Below are 18,479 nucleotides of genomic sequence, written 5' to 3'. Positions count from 1 at the left end.
GCAGGAATTACTGGCTCAAACTAAATCAGCAGGCATTAGGGCAGCCCACTGCTGTGTTTATAAAGGGGGGAAATGTAGCTTTGCCTGGCTTTGACGAGTGCCATTCATCTTTGTAATTCAATGTATATGTCACTACCAGATGACTCCCAAGATTTTGAGATGTTAAAGTGGCTCTCATTAAAATAGATCTAATGCTTTTCTGTGGGCTTTAAGATGCTGTGCATTTGTAATCAGCATGGTAAATGATCTTGAGTAATCCTACCAAGTAAAGATGGATATGCAATATACAGGCTTGCTCTCATGTTCCCAAAACTACTAAGTAGCCATAGTCAACTGCTGTTCCAGATCTAGTAATTAGACTGAACAGTGTAGGCCCAACTGGTGCCTGGCCTACTGAGAAGTATATACCTTAACTGGTTGTTCTTTCTGTGTCCATGTGAGAAATCCAGATTCAGCAGTTCCTGGATTTATTTGCATCAGGCTTGTTACAGGAGGTGGGTTTGAAAAGAGTCTTGGTCACATTATTTTCTGCCCATTTTCTTTCCTTTGATTTCTCCCTAAAGTTGCTTTTGTGGGTACATTGGAGGTCAGTCTGGAACTCTTTTGAGCATGAAGAAAGTAGAGTCATATTGCTAATGGAAAGGACTGAGAGATGATCTCTTGGCACAGTCAGGATTCACTAGAATGAATGCTTGACACCTGCTACTTTCAATCAGGGCTTTAGCGATCACAGAATACATTCACTTGCCTAAGGCTGGCCACAGATAACCGGGAAACTTCATTCTTATATTCTCTCTTCATTTGGCTTTAACAGTGAAGGTGTTAAACCAGATGACAGTGCAATTGAAAAGATACCCTACTTCAGATATTGGATCAAGGATATTAACCCTGAGAAGAACATGGCCATTTAAATTGGCCAGGGATTTTTTTCCCCCCTCAAGAGAAATGATCTTGTTGTGAAAAGAGGGAAAATTTCAACTTTATTGAAAAATATGGTTTTGGAGTAATGTTGTAGCCATAATGGTCCAGGACATGTATATCTCCCACAAAAATCCTTGATTCTTGCATCTTTTATTGGACCAACTACATGGTTGGGATAGATTTAGAGAAGGTTTCAAGTGCAGTGCATTCTTCTTTAGACATCACCCAGAAAAATTCTTGTGTCTGAAAAAATGTACATGTTTTAGGGAAGATTGAAATGACAGCCCCCACTTTTTTATGGCCACCTTAACATGAAATGTTATTTAAAAGACTACATTGTTTTCCTGTTCCCTCTACATCCATTTCCTCTATACCAGGTATTGCCTCTCTGTGTGTACACGCATACACTGTTATCTGACTTGCCACCCATAAAGCAAGAACATTGTCCCTCACCTTTAATTTTTGTCCCCCAGAACGGAAATCTGAGTTGGAGCGAAGAAGCTGATGGAGGCCGAGGAAGAGAGATCTCTCGTGACTTTGCCAAGGTCAGTCTCTCTAATTATTGGTGTTTATTATCAGTGGAAATTGGGGGGCAGGGAAGGAATAATTTCCCTTCACTTCATTGATAGGAATTACAAATCACTGCCTGTTCCTCTATGGTTTGAATGTGTGAAGCAACTACTCTGAAACTGCTCATTTCATGTTAAGGTGACCACCCCCTGTGATTGTGGATGTGTAGTATTCAGCCATTTTATTGCTCTTAATGGTTGAAATACAGCTTGCAATAAAACTTCATACCTACTGCACTATGACAGTTACTATTTTTTCATCAGCAACTATCTTTGTGTGGAAGGACAGGGTTTAGCTTCTTAAAACTGATTAGCAGATTTGGGCTGTGTCAGACTAATGGAATTTATTTTAAGCTAAGCTGGCCCTTTTTGAAAGGGTATAGTTAATTGCTGTATAAGTCAAGTGATGCATTTCCTTCCAAGTAGTGCAGTGTGTCTGAAGGGGTGGCCTACACAGGAAATAAACCCAATAAACTCATTTTCTTTTGAAAGAGTTGTGCTTTGAGTAGCTAACTCCCCATTTTGAGAGAGACAGGCACATGGTTATCTTGCTGAACCTTTGCTTTCCTATTGACCGTCACCTCAGAGAGCAGCTATAACCAGCAGGGGAAAAAACCCCGATTTCCAGTTATATGTATTCCATTTCTTTTCTCTGTGTGTCTCTTTTTCTTTAATTCTCATGTATTTAAAATGCTAGGATATTTTATGTGCGTCTCGATTAACAATACTGACCGACACAAGTTATATTGTGCCCTTGCAGTGCCTTTCAGAAGTGAAAATTGGATTCACTCTCCAACAGCTAGTTGTATGATTATCTTGCCTCTGTCTTCTCTGAAATATCAGAATAGTGCTAAGAAGTAGAATTTATTCTTTTTATTATTATTGAATAAGCAGTTGAACAAGATTTGATCAGAAGCCTTGTTTCTTTAAGGCACTCTGTCAAAACATTTCTGCATAACTGTTTCTTTATTGATTGTCCAGCTAAGTGCTAGTACTTTTTAGCTTATTTCAGAGGCGTATCTCCCATGGAGCGTTCCTTATTAACAGGATCTAAAAGATCTTTATTTTTCCCTCCCCTTTCAGGAGGTTGTCATAGAGGTGCAAAGCTCCAAGGAAAGAATAGAAAGGTCAGAAGAAGCCGCTTGTTAACCTTGTTAGTGCCTTGGGGATGTGGATGGGAGAGGTTGAAGTTTCTGAGCCGGAGTGTTACATTCCATTTTACATTCCTTTCTTTCCATTCTGGTTTTCTGTTTGGCTCCAAAATTTCCATCTCCCCTTCGCCCACAGGTGGGATCCTCAGAGCCCTTTCTTTCCTCTCCCCATCTCAAAAGTCCTGGGTTGCTGCCACGCTTCACTCCAACAAAAAGTGAATTCTTACTTCTTCCAAAGTCCCTTTCTCCACTATGCCTGAACAGATTCATGGAGAATGGTACAGAGCATCTCCCATCCAACAAAGGGGGCTCAGTCTGCCACCACTTCAGCCTTGTCAGCTCTAAGAGTTAAAAATTCTGACTTTTAACTTGCTGTACAGCTGGAAGCTGTCCCACCATTGTATCACCAGCAGAAGTCCAGGATATATGGTGGTGGTATCTCTTCCATCTTCCCTCGCCTGGGTTACCTCTTTTTTTTTCTTGATTCCTCAGCTGTATGAACTGGATAGTGACCCTGAGCGGAAGGAGTTCCTGGATGACCTTTTCATCTTTATGCAGAAGAGGGGTGAGTGAGTCACTTGCTTTGTTTGGATCATCTAAAATGGGACAGTGGAGCCCAGGCCCTAGCTTCCCCCTGTGCTGGGATTGACTCAAAAGGAGCAGACTTCCCCTTCAGCTTGCTGGTTGAGTACGAGAACAGCATTGTGACCTGAGTTAATTATCTTGGGAGTAAAGGGGCTGGGCAAGGAAGAGCCATTCTACCTTAGAATATTGGATTATTGGAAATTTCCCTGCTTTCTGCTCCATCTGTCTAAAGAAACAAAGGTCTCCAGGATTTATTTTGGAAGGGAACTGGCATACTGATTTCTGAAACATTTAGGCAAATCTCTCCCTTCCTTGGAATAAAGTGCTTTGTTGACATGTTCCCCTACAAAAGCCCCCAGCATTTTATTTTCATAACTCAAATAGAGAATGTGTGTGAACACCCTTAAAAATCAAAACCAAACAAAAAAAAAACCAAACCAAAAACAGGATCTGCATACTGAGTCAGGGGCTTACATCTGTGTTTAGACCCAATCATCAGGGAACTGTGAAAATGTGCAAAAGCATTGTTTTCCTCTTGTCATACATATTCTTCAGGCTTGGATTTTCTGTTTCATCTCCATTTGCTTAATTCAGTCCAGGAACATCATTCAGAAGAAACTGCTTGTCATGTGCTCAACCACTTTGTCAGGAGGCAAAACTGACGTGGGAGCCGTGGAGTCACTCAGCTAGAATATGGTATAGATACTTCTCTATCATCTTGGTATGCAAGTGTAGTTCCTCCAGATTGATGAAAAATGCCTGTATCAGTCTAGCTAACAGCCCCTTGTGCAGTACAAAAATTGCTAAAGCAGCATTTTATGGCCAGAGAGCTGTGACATGCCATACTGAAGTTTGTCCATGGATGTTTTAGGCAGATCTATAGACCTAATCTTGCAACAGGTAAATAACATTCTCTGATATACTGCTATGCAATAAAGAGCCATACTGCAGTCCACTTATCTCAACAAGGCCTGCAAGAACAGGTACAGTGAATATTTGCCATACAGGAAGGAAGAGCTTGTCCTTAGCTCCTGTTCATAATAGTATAATAATCTAAAAGCCAGCTTACTTTTCCTAGGCTCTTATAGAAACTGGTTCGTTAGCATGGTTATGCCTTGAGATCTGGTAAGGAATTAAGTAGAGGTGCCACGGATACATCGGTCTGATATTGGATCGGCACTAGTATAAGGAAAATGACTGTATTGGAAATCGAAGTGGCCAATAATTTGGTCGATAAATGCCTGTGTGTGCGCACAGCCCAGCATACAGGCAATGAGGAGCAGAGCCCAGCAGCGTGGAGAGCTGCATGCAACTGGTAAGTCTGTTGTGGTGGAAGGGGCGTGGCCCCCCACGGTGAGGGAGGGAGTGGGGCCAGGGTAGGCGCTGCCCAGCCCAGGTGGAGTGAGCGCTAGGTGGAGCTGTGGCTCATCCGTGAGGGCACGGGAGGAGGGAATGTGTGCCCCGGGGGCGGGGGGGGCAGGCAGGCTGCAGCTGCAGATTGGGGCTGGAGATGGCTGCGCTCGGGGCAGGCAGCAACGGTGCTGGGAGGGGGGTTATGGGGAGGGCTGCAGCCATCCCAAATTTCACTGTAGCCCCCTCCCCCCTGTAACCCCCTCCCACCACCACTGCCACCCGCCCTGAGCGCAGCCCAGTCCCCAGCCTCAAGATGCAGTCTGCCTGACCTACCCCGCACAGATCCAGGGGTACATGTTCCCCCTGTGCCCTCCCGGACAAGTGGTGGGAGCTACCAGATGAGCAGCACGCAGTTGTGGGAGCCACATCCCGCCCCCTTTCCTGCACCCCCCCAGATGAGCAGCGGCTCTGTCCTGCACCCGCCCCACCCCAGCTGGGCAGTGCCTGCCCCAGCCCCTCTCCCTCACCTCAGGGGTGTTGATCTGCTCCCCCCTCCCCTTTCACCACAATGGGCTTACCAGCTGGACGCGGCTGTATTGGAAATTGGATTGGTATCAGCTGATATGCTTCCTTAAAAATCAGCTATCGGTATCGGGCCCCAAAATCTCCATTGGTGAACCCTTAGAATTAAGGGATGATGTCTCAGTCTTCTGAAGCCAAAGAACAGCTGGTATGGTAAAGTAACTTTCTGGGACTGGAATTTGAGTCTCACCACTACTGAATTCCTTGATTTCAGCAAGTATTTTTGGGTGCTTCTATTATGAAGCTCTAAGGTAGTCGTTCTTAACCAGGGTGCAGCAGTTTAGGAGCTTGAACTTGTTGCACTGAGTCAAAATCAGTAGGCAACGGCATAAGGCGGCCTGATTAGTTTACTTAAGATTTTTTTTCTGAGCTGCACATTTTGTGGTAAAGGGATGAAAAATACCATTATCCTAAAAGCGTAAGATTGGCAGTAATGAAAATCTCCAGGTACCTTGAGAGCGAAATAGGCTTAATACCTTGGTGTTTCCTTCCAGTTGCCTATTAATTATTTATAAACAACACACTCCCAGCCCAGAGGCTGAGCTGGTTGCCAGCTGGCTGCTGTAGGTGCACAGCTTTTAATCAGCTGTGTATTTCCACTGTTTTGTTTTTGTGCAACTCTTGTTTTCCAAAAGGCTATTTAAGAGGAAATATATGAGCAAACCCAGCTGTGTGAGCCATCACATCTGGCCTGCGGGGCTCCCCATGGGGTGGGAAACTTGGCAGTGGAGGAGCGGTGGCCATTAATATGATCACCCTCACCCTGCCAAGTTCACAAAACCCAAACCTCATACTGTTGGTTGTAGCTGGGCCAAGCCCACTCCCCCACATCTGGATCGGAGCTGGGCCACACCTCCTTCCCCTTGTAGCCACACCCAGGTTGGGACCAGGCCATGCCCCCTGATGCTGAGGGCTTCCCCCACCCCCAGATGCTGGGTTGGGACTGGGCCATGCCCCCTTTTACCCTGCAGGGCCAAGCTGCACCCCCTTTCCCCCACAGGGCCAGGTTGTGGCTGGGCTGCCCCCTGTCCCCCTCTGCATGGCTGGATGTTACCCACAGCACCCAGGTTGGAGCCACTGGTAGGATCTGGTCTGCAAACAGATAGGGCACTGCCTATTCTGCCTGCTGGGGAAAAAGTTGAGCATCACTGAGCTAGGCTGCACATCCCATGAGTGCTGTGTTATTCATCTAGCAGCCTTTATTTTTGTGGCAGTCCCCTAAAATGTCATTGGAAAGACTCTGTGAAGGTCAGTTGCTCAAGCTTGCCTGGAAACAATGTAGTGTATAAGGGAGACCAGAGCAAGGAACTACATCATCTCCTCAGTATCTCTGATCTGCCTCTTTTTTTTCTTTGTTTTGTTTTTAAATCCCAGGTAGTCATTCTGACTTGTAGCTGGGTTTTTCAGAGGCTGCACTTAATTGTTTCTCTTCCATTTCTTTGGCTGGACCACCACTAAGCAGTCACCATAGCATTTCCCTATGATACTTCACTATTGCCGACAATGGTAAAAGACAATTGTAGCTGCATATCAGGTAGACATTGTATGCACACTTTGGGGTCTGACATAGTCCAAATACATAGTCATTAACATAGCAGATCGGACACACAGATCATAGTTCAGTCATCCTTTTGTGGCCCCATCCAATGCACAAAATTAAGTTTCTTTCCCATCTGAACACAGGTATACTCTTCTGGAAGAGTCCATCAGAAAGACTGATAAACTGAAGCTTTGGTGCAGCTGAGAGCAAAGTGCTACATTTCCTTGTATGTGCAAAGAGCTAGTTAGTTTGCCCCCCAGTTTGGAGTGGAAGTGTCGGCAGCTCTGTTTTTCATTATCCCTGGTGTAATGAGGGTCACTGTGCTGTCCTCCTGCAGCAACTCTGGGGGAGGCTGGCTCTTGTTTGGAAGTGGTGAGGAGATGTGAGCAGATTGATAACGGATGCTGATCCTGGAGGTCCGATGTGAAAGTTAAACAGCAGATTTCACAGGAGATGCTGAAAAATCTCTGAGGATGAAAAGACATGGCTGCTGCCGCCGCCGCTTGGAATGTACCTAGAATGTGGAGCCATGAAATGGGCTTAATGCAGATCAAATGTGCAGGTTTCATCTGCCTCTGAGCACAGCAGGTTGTCACTGAACAGCTACAGCTGCAAGTGATAAAATGGCCCCCCAGTGGCAATAATGATGGTGGAAGGAGATGAGAGGAAAGCTGTAACTCTTCCTTTGTTGGGAGAGTGTTTTTTTGGTTTGTTTTTTGTGTTTTTTTCCCCTCTTGCACAGATTTAGGGGAATCGGCCCATCCATGACTAGGCCTCAAGGTGAAGTTGCTACTTGTGCTTTACTACTACTTTCCCCTTCTAAACCTTCCTTCCATCTCCCTCCACTAGGACAGGCTGCAAGATTGTCCTTTCTGGGAACCACACAATTTCCCCTTCTGCCACAAAAAGAGTTAATTTTAGGGCATGTGAAAGTTTATCTGCAGCTAGGTGGGATGAGACTGGCATTTCATGGGTCTCTGTATATGCTTCTGCCAGCAGAGCTAAGTCCTGCTGTTTGGTCCTGGGCTTTAGCAGAGGATAACGACTTTGTGATACTGCATAACAGTTTTATGGCTCAGGCAAATATCCGTAGGCTTTAGATGCTCCCTAATGTTTATGAACCACATATATGTGACCCAAAATGAATTGGAAAAGCAATCCTATAGAGGCCAGACTAGAGCATCTTTAAATAGTGTGCTCCCTATGAAAACACATAATGTATTCCAGTGTGCCACGTCCTTTTGTCTGGCAAAAAGAACATGCTTATTTCTGTGGATCTTTGATCTATATTTTCTACATGGGCTGTATGTATAAAACTCACAACATCTTCAGTGTTGCCTTCTGCTGTCAAATCCATTCCCTCCTGCTCTCCTTTCATAAAGCTTTTTTTAACTGACAAATTTAAATTCAACCTGGCATAGGCCTAGAACTATATTGTTGCTTATCAGAACCTTTTAGTGCCTTCCCTAAATTGAGTGAGCCTCATGCAGTGGAGGTAAGTGGCACAGAACAGCCTGGTGGATGTGCCTATTTTCCCTATACCCCAGACTGGTTTAGATAGATGGTGGTTGTCTTCCTCATGATACCCCCAGTAGAGTTGAATTTCCACTTGGTCTCACTGAAACTTCCTGGAGGAGTTGTAGAATAATGAATGTTTTCCATTCTTAGAAATTATTGCTGGTGATTTTTGCAAGAAATAACTGGAGAAATGACTCTACGGGAGGGAATTACAGTGTCTGCTGGTTATTAAAATCTTGCTTAAAAGACTTGGCTGCAAACCCAAAAACCAAACACCAAAATCTTGTCTTACTTGCACTGTGCACTGCTTGTGAGCCTTTTGGTTTATGGAATCAGCTGCTCATTAGAATAAAAGACTTAAACCCTAATATATACATACTTGCTTTTTCCCCTGAGAGCTGTCAGAATCAATGACTAAATTATAGCCAAGTACCAAAACTGTACAGAGCTTCTTGATGGGATTCTGCAAGGGCTTTTTACTTTGCTTGCTTTCTTTTGCCTTGGCTTATTAGACTAAAAAAAACTCTGCTTCATGTGATTCAGTTAGTGTCTGCTGGTTACTAGAATATTGTAGCACAACACTCTGGGACTCTGAGGCATTCACTGGCATATTAGTTAAGGCTCCTTTTCGAAGGATGCTGTTTTGTTCATTGAAAGTACTGCCTTTGTGGGGAGGAAAAAAATCATAAAATTCCTCAGATTGTACAACTCAACTAATTTTGTTCAAGGTTTCTATGTAACTGGTTTTCCCAGATGGCTTGACCATTCTGTTTTTGATGTAAATATACATAAAAGGGGCTTTGTAAGCCAAAGCGTGTGGTTTTAATGTTTTCCTGCTGTTGACGCTGTGTGGTTTAGATGTGAGGAATACAACAAACGCATGCTGTTGAGTAAAACATTTTACCAATGCATTATTTTATTTATAGGCAAGTGATGTTTGAGATGCACACATGCAGAGAATGCCCCTTTCAGGTCTGCAAGTTTCTTTTGCTTCTCCAGGAATATCTCAGGATCTGAGAAAAGCAATGGAACTTTGAAATCAGGAATCAATAGATTTAAATCTTCAACTCCTGTTTTTCGGTGTGATAGAGCCAGAGTAAATGACCTGTTACAAATGTTTGCATGATAGCAAAAGAAAAAAAGAAATTCTGTAATAGAAGACTCCCTAGCATGCTACAGCAAAACGATAATTTCCAGTCACTGCATCATTTTGATGAGCAACTCCTCCCTTTCCTCCAGTCATCTGGGGGTGTTCTTCCCTTCCCCTTTGCAGATTGTCCCTGTAGAGTCTGAAGTCTGGAGCTGGATCTCTTCCCTCATCTTCTGTATGCATCCATATTGATGAGTTATATGGAGAGAGAGAGAGAGAGCGAGCAATCTGACACCAGTCTGCTCTGAAATAATTAGTTTGTAGTCTCTGTCCCGCGTCTCCTTCCCAGGAATATAGGATTAGGGATTGAAAGGTCAATTCTTCCTTTGCTCGGGGGATTTAGATTAAAATTTGTGAAGAGTTCATCCATTGTCCCTCAATTTGGATGTTAGGGTTTCAAAGCGTTCCTTTCCAAAGATCTTCCTTTATATCAGTACTTCTTATTTGCTATGTATGATTTTCTTTTATATCAGTACTTCTTATTTGTTTGGCGCTCCGGTGTCCAAGCTGATCTGGCTGCCTGTTTCTGCACCAGTCAGTAATGACTTGCTCTGTGCAAGCCACTGAAAACCTGAGCACTTGAATAATATGATGATGAGGACTGTATAGTATTAGACAGAAAAAAGTAGAACTCTTTGCCACGATCGTGTCCCAGATCCTTGCCATGTATATTAAGCAGCTGAGCAAGGCTAAGCTTAAGTTGGGTCGTGTGCATCTTGTCCAGACACCTTTCATCCTCTGTGTTTGGAGTAAACTTTTATTTACTGCCTCCGCTTAGACTGGCAAAGAGGAATTTCTCTTCAGTTCAAAGGTTGTAGGGGTGGAAACTCCACCCGTTGCAAAGCTATTCACCATCTGCTCAAGTTTGGAACAACAAATAGATTGGCCCCAGCTGTGCCAGTAGCAGTTGAACTTTATTTGAGCTCAGTATGAGAAGGAGCAGAGTTCCACCGGGTCTGGGTTCCTGGCAACAGAGTGCACTTGGTCCTGGGACAGCATAGCAGTTTTCCCTTGAAGGTGAATGCGGTTGCAGTCTTGGCCAATATAAAAGGATGGTGGTCATTGTGAAAGTGTGTGTACACACATGCCAGTTAGGCCGCCTCCGGTGTTCAGCAGCTGAAATCTGATAAGGGGCCTCTAACTGTCAGTCTCACTTATTGAGGAGGGAAGCAGAGACCGAGGGCATTTCTAGGGGTGCAGATAAGAACTGGGCCTCCTGTCAAATAGAGCATGATTAATTACCCTCCGTCCCAGCTCCTGCTTTGATAGGAGGGTCTAATGGTCTGCAGGCTCGCAGATCTGGTGGTGACATTCCCATCGGGAGGCGAGAGTGCCCGCTGTGGAAATGCCCTGATTATAGGGAGTGATTAGACCAGCGACGGCACTGGCAGAAAAGTGGGGGGCAGGCTTCTCTTTTCCCATTCAAGTTTTTTAAAGTGAGACCCTGGGCTACCTGCCTAACAGAGGTGACAAGGAAGCCTATTGTGAGTAAAGCCACAAGCATTTTGAATAGCTACAGCATAGAGGGTCTCAGGCTTGAGACAAAGTAAGTTTGCTTCAAACCAACCCTGAATTTGTGCTAGGAGAGAATTCTTGGCAAAGCAGAAGCTAAGACAATGCAAAGTTGTAGGGATTTCTAAAGCCCAGGTTATATTGCAGAATGATTTGTTTAAGAATGGGACTCCATTTTAGAGAGAGAGGGAATAGAGATGGAGCCTGCACATGGGGACATAGTTATATTTTCTGCATCTCTGGCGAATTCAAATTTTCCTTTTACAATTCAATCCAGAATCACTTTCCTCATCTTTTCAAGCCTCAGTCTTGCTTCAGTCTGGTTATATAGCATTATTATAGTTTCATTCGTTTCTTCTGATCGTGTCGCATTTGTCTTCCCTTCTTCACACTTACACAAGAGTCTTCTCCATAGCACATTCTGGCCCAGAATCTTTTCACGTCTCCCACTTCTATGCAAGTTACATTGAAAAACTTTCGTCTCTGCCTATTCATTTCTCATTGCATAGAGCACGTGGTTATTATTTGTATAAAGGATGGTACGGGAAACAAAACTGTGTGGGAGCTGTCTGTCTCTTTTTCTAGAAATGGAAGCTTTACATAAAATTAAAGAAAATAAGAGGAATTTTGGAGTGGTTTAAAAAAGTGTCATATCAGGCAGGATGCGACTAACTAGCAAAGGAAGTAGCTGCCTTAGAAGAAGTTTAATGACAGCTCTTCCAGAGTTTTACTCCTAAGTCCTGAAATACTTGGATGAGTTAGGTTTTTCCTATTTTACAGATGGGAAAGTTGAGGCACAGAGCAATGCAATGATTGGCCAAAGTCACACAGGAAGAAAGAGCAAAAAAAGCTGGGTAGCCTATTTTTTTCCCTTCCCCCTGCCTTCCACCCCCCATCTCCCAGCGCTCCTTCTTCTAGACCTCATTGCCTTCTTGCCATCCCTTATAAGAGTACCAGTTAAAAGAATATTTATTTGCAATGTTCTCTTCTTCCTCAGTCCTCATTCCTTCCACCCCTGCCCCTCCTCCCCCACCCCCAGAAAGCTATTAGGAAACGAGGGGAAGCTAGCAAGTCAGGTCCATCTGCTTCTCGAACACAAGAGAAATTCAAAACCTTCAAAATAAACCCTTTAAGCTTCCGTGTATTCAGTTACATGCTATTGAAGGGGGAAAGCCTTTCAGGGCAGGGAATGATATGGTTGGACAGAAAGGGCTGTTGATCTTCCTCAAAGTGGAGAAGTTATAGCTTCAGTTAAGGTTTCTCCAGGAACACTGCTTAATCTGGAGACTGTAATTGTTATGACTCCCTTCCCTTTCACAAAACCCACCTGCCCCACAGGCTTTTAGACGGTTGCTGCTTTTTCCACTGCCTAGGGCTCAGACTTCTTGTCCTCAGCCTCTCAGACCTTCAGGATTTTGTCTCTCCCTGCTTACCTATTCTTCTTTATTTTCCAGCCTCTACTCTCACTTGTCTTCCCCTCCCTCCACTGTTTTCAAGTTTTCTACCAGCTATCTGGAATGTCCTTCTCTGGATTCACCCAAAAGAGCCATGTTCTCCTTTAAAACATTGTTCCAGACCCATCTCAGCAAGTGACCCTATATATAATCTGAAAAAGTATGCTTTGGAGTATTTGGGAACAACTTGTAGGCCCCTGTTTTTGGAAAGATAACCCATACAAAATATTGTGCAGCTCTTTATCTTAAACCTGTGTCCTGTCCTTCTTTCTTCATAGTGGAGGACAGTTTCTCTCTTGTGATTGTACAGCATTATGCTCAACGGAGAGGGCCTGCAGATATCACTGTCCAAAGATGTATGTCTTCCTCCAACCCTGGCCCATAGCAAGTGAGCAGCAAGGCTTTGCAGTGGAGACTCTTCACCCTGCTATTTATTTGTGTCAAAGTCTCTGTCTGATGCTGAGCACCCAGAGGAGAGTTGGCTTGGGGTTGGGGTTCACTTAAAGACCGGGGTGGAAACTGTGCCTTCCCAGGGAATAAAAGACTGCCTGGAGAAGAAATAATCCCCTGTCCCCCACCCTTTCCTGCTTCGTATCAGAGCCCCCAGTGTTTGCAGCAGTGGCAAAAGAAGTTTCTGTGAGCTGGTGGAATACAGGAAGGCAGGCCAGAAAGTACAGTAAAATGAGTTTGCCATCAAAAGGCAACAAGTCTTATGCCATGCCCCTGACCAGTGACCTTTCCCTCTGGAATTCTCCCCTCTGACCTCTAGATCATTAATCCTGATGCTGCCAGATGACAGTAATCCATCATGGGCCCTGACAAGCCTCGCAGCCGACTGTGAAAGGATCCGCTCGGCTTCAGCGTCCTCTCGTCCCATGATGCTCGTTTTTCAGCCTTTCCTGTTCAGCGCTGGGGGTTTCCAATAAAGACTTTATCGCTTTTGCCTTCCTCTGAGAGGCCGGGGCGGGGGGGTCTCCAAGAGCAGCCTTTCCACACTTTCCCGTATGTGTTTCCCGAACGGCGTGCTGCGCTCTGGGTGATGTAAACCAGCGAAGATCACGCTGAGACAAAAAACGCAACTCCCATTCGATTCCCAGCTCCTTGCAGCTAAGAAACTATAACTCAGGACTTACTTCTCTAATAGCAAAGCCATATAATACTTGATAGAAAATGTCTGTATAATTCTAAATTGTCATTTTGTAGAATGTAATTGAGGATTTTATTTCTGCTGATACATTTTTCAGGTTGGTTAAAAAAAAAAATCTGTTAAAAAAAATCTTTACGTGGTAGGTTTGCAGAGGAGGTTATCTATAGTTCCATATTACCAGGGATCCTGGTTTTCTCAGATATATACACAAACATATATAGTGGTGTTTCATTTTAATCAGGGAAAAATGTGGGTTTTGGGTTACTTTTTTAAAACGGAAAATTGGGGATTTTTATTTTTAATCGGAGAAAACCAGGATCCCTGCTTGTTGTATGTAAGATTTTCCTTTAAAGGGCCTGTTTTAAAAAAAAATGGGGGGGGGGGGGGGGGGGGGGAAGGTTGTGTCCCCCCATTGCAACCAATAGGAAACTGGAATTCAGCTGCTGATTCTTCTTGCTCTAGCCAGTGATTGACTGGCTTGTGACAAAGTACTTTGTCTCTCTTTGCCTCAATTTCCCTTCTGTAAAATGGGCATAATAGCTGGCTCCTTCACAGTGCTGTCTTGAGAGTCAGTTCATTAATGTGCATAAAACATTTTAGGATTGTGAGATGGGAAGGTTTTGAGAAGAGAGAAGAACCGTGTTGAGAATAAAGTTTGGTTGTTTAAAAAAAAGTTAACATTTTAGTATCCCCCCTTACTAGCCTCTTGGTTTTCCTGAGAAACCTTGTTAGTGACCCTTCCCATTCACTGTCCAACTGCCCCATCTGGCCAGTCTCCAAGAATAGCTGGATGAAAGTCCCTGATGGGCAAGTTAATACCATTTCTAAATTGGATTGTGGGGAAGAGTGGGTGGTTTTGAGCTGCCCAAAAATGACCTTGGGGGAGGGGAAGAAAAAAGATGTGTGCGCCAAGTGCTGCCTTCCCCTGCCTTTGCCGACCCAGACTGATTAGCGGTGTGGCAGCATTGATGCAGCTTCTGTAATGATTGGCACTGTTGGACCATCCCTGTGTCCTACTGGAAGTGGCCACCCTGGCAGAAATGTAGATGTGCCAATGAAGGGGTTAATAATAGACCCTCTCTCCCCCCTCCTTTCCCCCTCTCCATTTTCTTGGTGGTGAGAAGGGATAAATCAGATTTTTGCCCTCTCACCCAGCTCTGTTGAAAGCTCCCAGGTCAACTTCTAAAAGTCCTCCAAGGAAAATAAGTAAATGGGTCGTTGACATTGGCCAACAGTTCTGTTAAACAAGGGCTTTTCAGAGAAGGCGAAACACGGTCTGTCGACAGGCTCACTTTACAGCCTTCTGAAAACAGTAACTGCCTCTGCGCCTTTAACCATATTAAGTGAGTTGCCTTCAAATGCTTTTTAACACTGTTTAAACTGATAGAGGCTTTGTGTGCATTAAACAGTTCTACCATTTTGTCTGCTCGAATTAAAGCAGTACAGCCCTCTCTCCCTACAGCATGGTGGGAGTTAGATCACTGTAAAGGATTTACTAGCAGGAGAGGAAAATGAATCTGTCCCTCTTCTTATAGGTACAACTGCATCTACCCTAGGGGCTATATTATAGCTATTTTAAAAAATGCCCCTCACCAGCTCAGTTGCACCAATTTAAAGTTCAGGTGTAAATCAGGCCTCGATTCAGGGTTTTTGCTCAAAGCCGTGTTGGTCTGACGACATAGGCGGGCAAGCTTCTTTGGGTAGATGTGATATCTTTTATTAGACCGACTGAGTAATTGGAAAAAAGTTCTTTGCAAACTGTCGGGCACAAGGCCTTGATTCAAACTTTTTTGGCTGCTCGGGGCCACAGCATATTTAAACAGTTCAGAAATTATTCTAGTCCCGCTCCTTGAGGAAACAAAGCTGCGGCAGCCGATGGCCGACAGCTTAGGCGTTGCTGTTTTATAAATGTCTCTCCTCTGGAGAGGGAGGGGACTGTTTAGAGAGAAGACAAGTAAAGGAGGATATGATAGATGTATACAAAACAATGAATGGTATAGGCAGGGTCAGCGCAGGGTGCCTCTTTACTTTCTCTCATAATATGAGAACAAGGAGACATTCAACAGCATTGCAAAGCAGCATGTTAAAAACTAATATGTAGCATAGAATTAACTTGGGGAACTCAGTGCCATGAGTTATTGAGGACAGAAGTGTGCATATACGTGTCCATATGTGTGTGCACCAAGTGCATAATCCCTATATATCCCTATATATAAAGGGATTGCGTACTCATATAATATGAAAGTTTGAAATTGAGTTGAACTCCTGGACTGAACAGAATAAAAACCATTTTTGAGGGCTATAAACCATTCAGCTTCAGGCTGGAAGGAATCTCCCCAGCGGGCTGATTATTCCATGCTCGTCCATTATAGGGCTTCTTGGACCTTCCGTTAAAGATGGTGGTATTGTCCTCTCTCTCAGGCAGGACCCTGATCTTACTGGGAACATAGGATTACTCCAGCATGTCCTACATAGAAATACATTCCCCCTGTCCATGTTTTTCTTTTGTCCTTTCTGTGGCTATCATTAGTTTCAACCTTTTAATTCCCTCCACAGTTTATTGCTTCATAGTTCTGATAAGGGGGTGCTGCCAATTTATACATCAGATTCTTGGATCAGCATTAACTCTTGAGAGTACTAAAGCTGAGCAGATGTGTTTTCCCAGTACACCTTGTGAAAGCAGGAATAGAGCAGCATGGCAGGTTTGCCGCTGCGAGCCAAAGGGCAGGCACCCAAATACCCGTGTGCTCACAAGTGGATACAGCATACAGCACCACTATGCCTATATGGCATCACAGCAGGCACATGGTGCTCCGCTGGTGCTCAGCAATGTGGTCATACTTTACTGAGTTCAGGGCAAGGATGATTGCTTGATTAACTCCTCATTTCCCAACTCAGGGCTGGATTGCAGCAAAGGGACAGCCAGTCCTGAAATCTCACCTACTTCTCCCTAATGTTATTGGCTTGTTCCCCTTAGACAGTGAAAGCACACAGTTTTGCTTTCCAGCTTTCTTGTGCTACCATATTGCTACAGTGCTTGGATTGCACATGATGCAAGGGAAGGTCTGCAGTGTTGTCCGGTCCCTTTCAGATATGTGATTTGCTTGTTCAGATTGGTCTTGGCTGTCTGTTAGCCTGATTGTGGAAAGCTTCAATATGGGTCTACATCAACCTTGCCATGTCCTTTTAAGCACAAGTGGGTCAGGGGGTAGCTCAGCATCTGCAGATATTTTCTTAAGATAGGAGTGGCCAACCTGTGGCACAAGTGGCAAAGCCAGCCTCTATGTGGCACATGGCAGATCAGGAAGGGGACAGGCAGCACAGTGGCAGATAGGGAGGGGAGTAGAAAGCGGAGTACCAAATAAGGCAGGGAGCACAGGGCAGGGAGCAGAAAGCAGAGCAGCACATCGGATAAGGGGAGAAGATCACAGTGGTACTCAGGGAGGGTGCAGGGTTAGTTTGTGCCACTCCTGCCAGAAAGGTTGGCCCCCACTCTCTTAATGCATAGAATAGATAAATTGGGAATGAGATCAAAGGTGCCAGGATCTATGTCTTCATCTTTTCAAGTCACTCCCTCTTTCCTGCCTTCCCCAAAAAGCAGGAGAGAGCAGCAGTAACATCGTAGTACACCAGATCAGTGTTCTGCTGCTCAGTTTAGTCTTGAACTGGACATGAGCTAGAAGTAGTACACAAGTACCATGCCGACTCCTAGCAGCAGGGTGTACCTGCTGATCCTTCCTGCTTCATGGAAAAATTGCATTGTTGATGAAGTTGAGAGCCATCTGCAGTGCAGCTTGCTTCTGTCAAGGAGAACATTTGTGACGCACAAGGACTGAGGGAAAGGAACTTAAAATGGGAGAAGATGCAGTAGGGGCTAGCAGTAGGCACTCATGTGCTACTGCAGGGAGGGGAACTAGGAGGAAGAAAACAGATTGTGTGATGAACAGGAGCAGAAGCAATTGCAAAAGATAGTGTGACTGTGTATGGGGGGTAAGGGAGGGGTAATGTGAGCCAAAATGTCATCAGCCCTTCCGGTTCTGCTCTCATATGTTAAGTACCAAAAATAACTGAGAGGAAGAGAACATTTCAACGAGCACATCAGAGTCCTGAGGCCTAGGCCTCTTGTGTTCCTCTTGGTAAGGGCCGTTTCCTGGCATCTTTTTAGCCACCTCCTGAGTATGAATGGTACAAACTTCAGCCAGTAGCTCACCGGGAGGCTGACATAGATCAAACCTCTGTGCTGCTCCTTCACCTGCGTTTCACATTGCTATTCCTTGAATAGAGTAGCTCCCTTCCTCCTTCTGCTCTCCTGAGTTTGCCTAGCTGCAGGCTGTTATTTGTCTGATAATTGCTTTTGCCTGTAGGAAAGGCTTTTCCATGGAAAGGTGTGTGGCTAAGCTTGTCTTTCCCATTTAGCAACCCACAGAGAGGGCTCAAAGAAGGTTGCCAATAAAATCACCTGCATTTCTCGGTAGAAGGGAGATCGATGGCTTGAACCTGCCTGACTGATTTCTTGTCCTCCTTTTCCCTGCCTCCATGCTCCCTTCCCTGCTGTCTTGCCGTGGAATTGCAGGCACCCCCATCAATCGGATCCCCATCATGGCAAAGCAGATCCTCGATCTATACATGCTGTACAAGCTGGTGACTGAGAAAGGGGGGTTGGTGGAAATCATCAACAAGAAGATATGGCGGGAGATCACCAAAGGCCTTAACCTGCCCACCTCTATTACCAGTGCAGCGTTTACACTTCGGACCCAGTAAGTACAGAGTCCTCTAATAACCGGCGCAACTGTGAATGCATGGTGGGAGGAAATGAGGAGGGGGGAAGGGTAGAGCAGAGAAAGGAAGGAGGGTGGGAGGGTAATGAGGGGAAAGAAGCAACCAAGCAATATTATGGCAACAACAGAGCTAACCGGCTAGTCTCCTTGCCTCGACACACTCCACACCTGCCCCTTTCTGCCCTCCAAATTCATGGAGCTGAGAGAATTTTTGCTGTA

The 18,479-nt window shown here is 44.8% G+C and overlaps 1 protein-coding gene across 1 annotated transcript in view; it reads left to right on the top strand.

The window, feature by feature from the left end:
- Positions 1-18,479, top strand: part of ARID3B (AT-rich interaction domain 3B) — a 42,333-nt gene that overhangs the window by 12,936 nt on the left and 10,918 nt on the right. Inside the window, exons 2-4 of the mRNA XM_025199859.1 lie at positions 1,395-1,466; positions 3,134-3,206; positions 18,056-18,239. Of these exons, the coding sequence (XP_025055644.1) occupies positions 1,395-1,466; positions 3,134-3,206; positions 18,056-18,239 (329 nt within the window). The remainder of the gene's footprint in view (positions 1-1,394; positions 1,467-3,133; positions 3,207-18,055; positions 18,240-18,479) is intronic.

This window comes from Alligator sinensis, unplaced genomic scaffold, assembly GCF_000455745.1.
Source record: "Alligator sinensis unplaced genomic scaffold, ASM45574v1 scaffold1097_1, whole genome shotgun sequence".
In the NCBI taxonomy this organism is placed as follows: Eukaryota; Metazoa; Chordata; order Crocodylia; family Alligatoridae; genus Alligator; species Alligator sinensis.
This window is presented reverse-complemented; position numbering and strand designations above follow the sequence as displayed.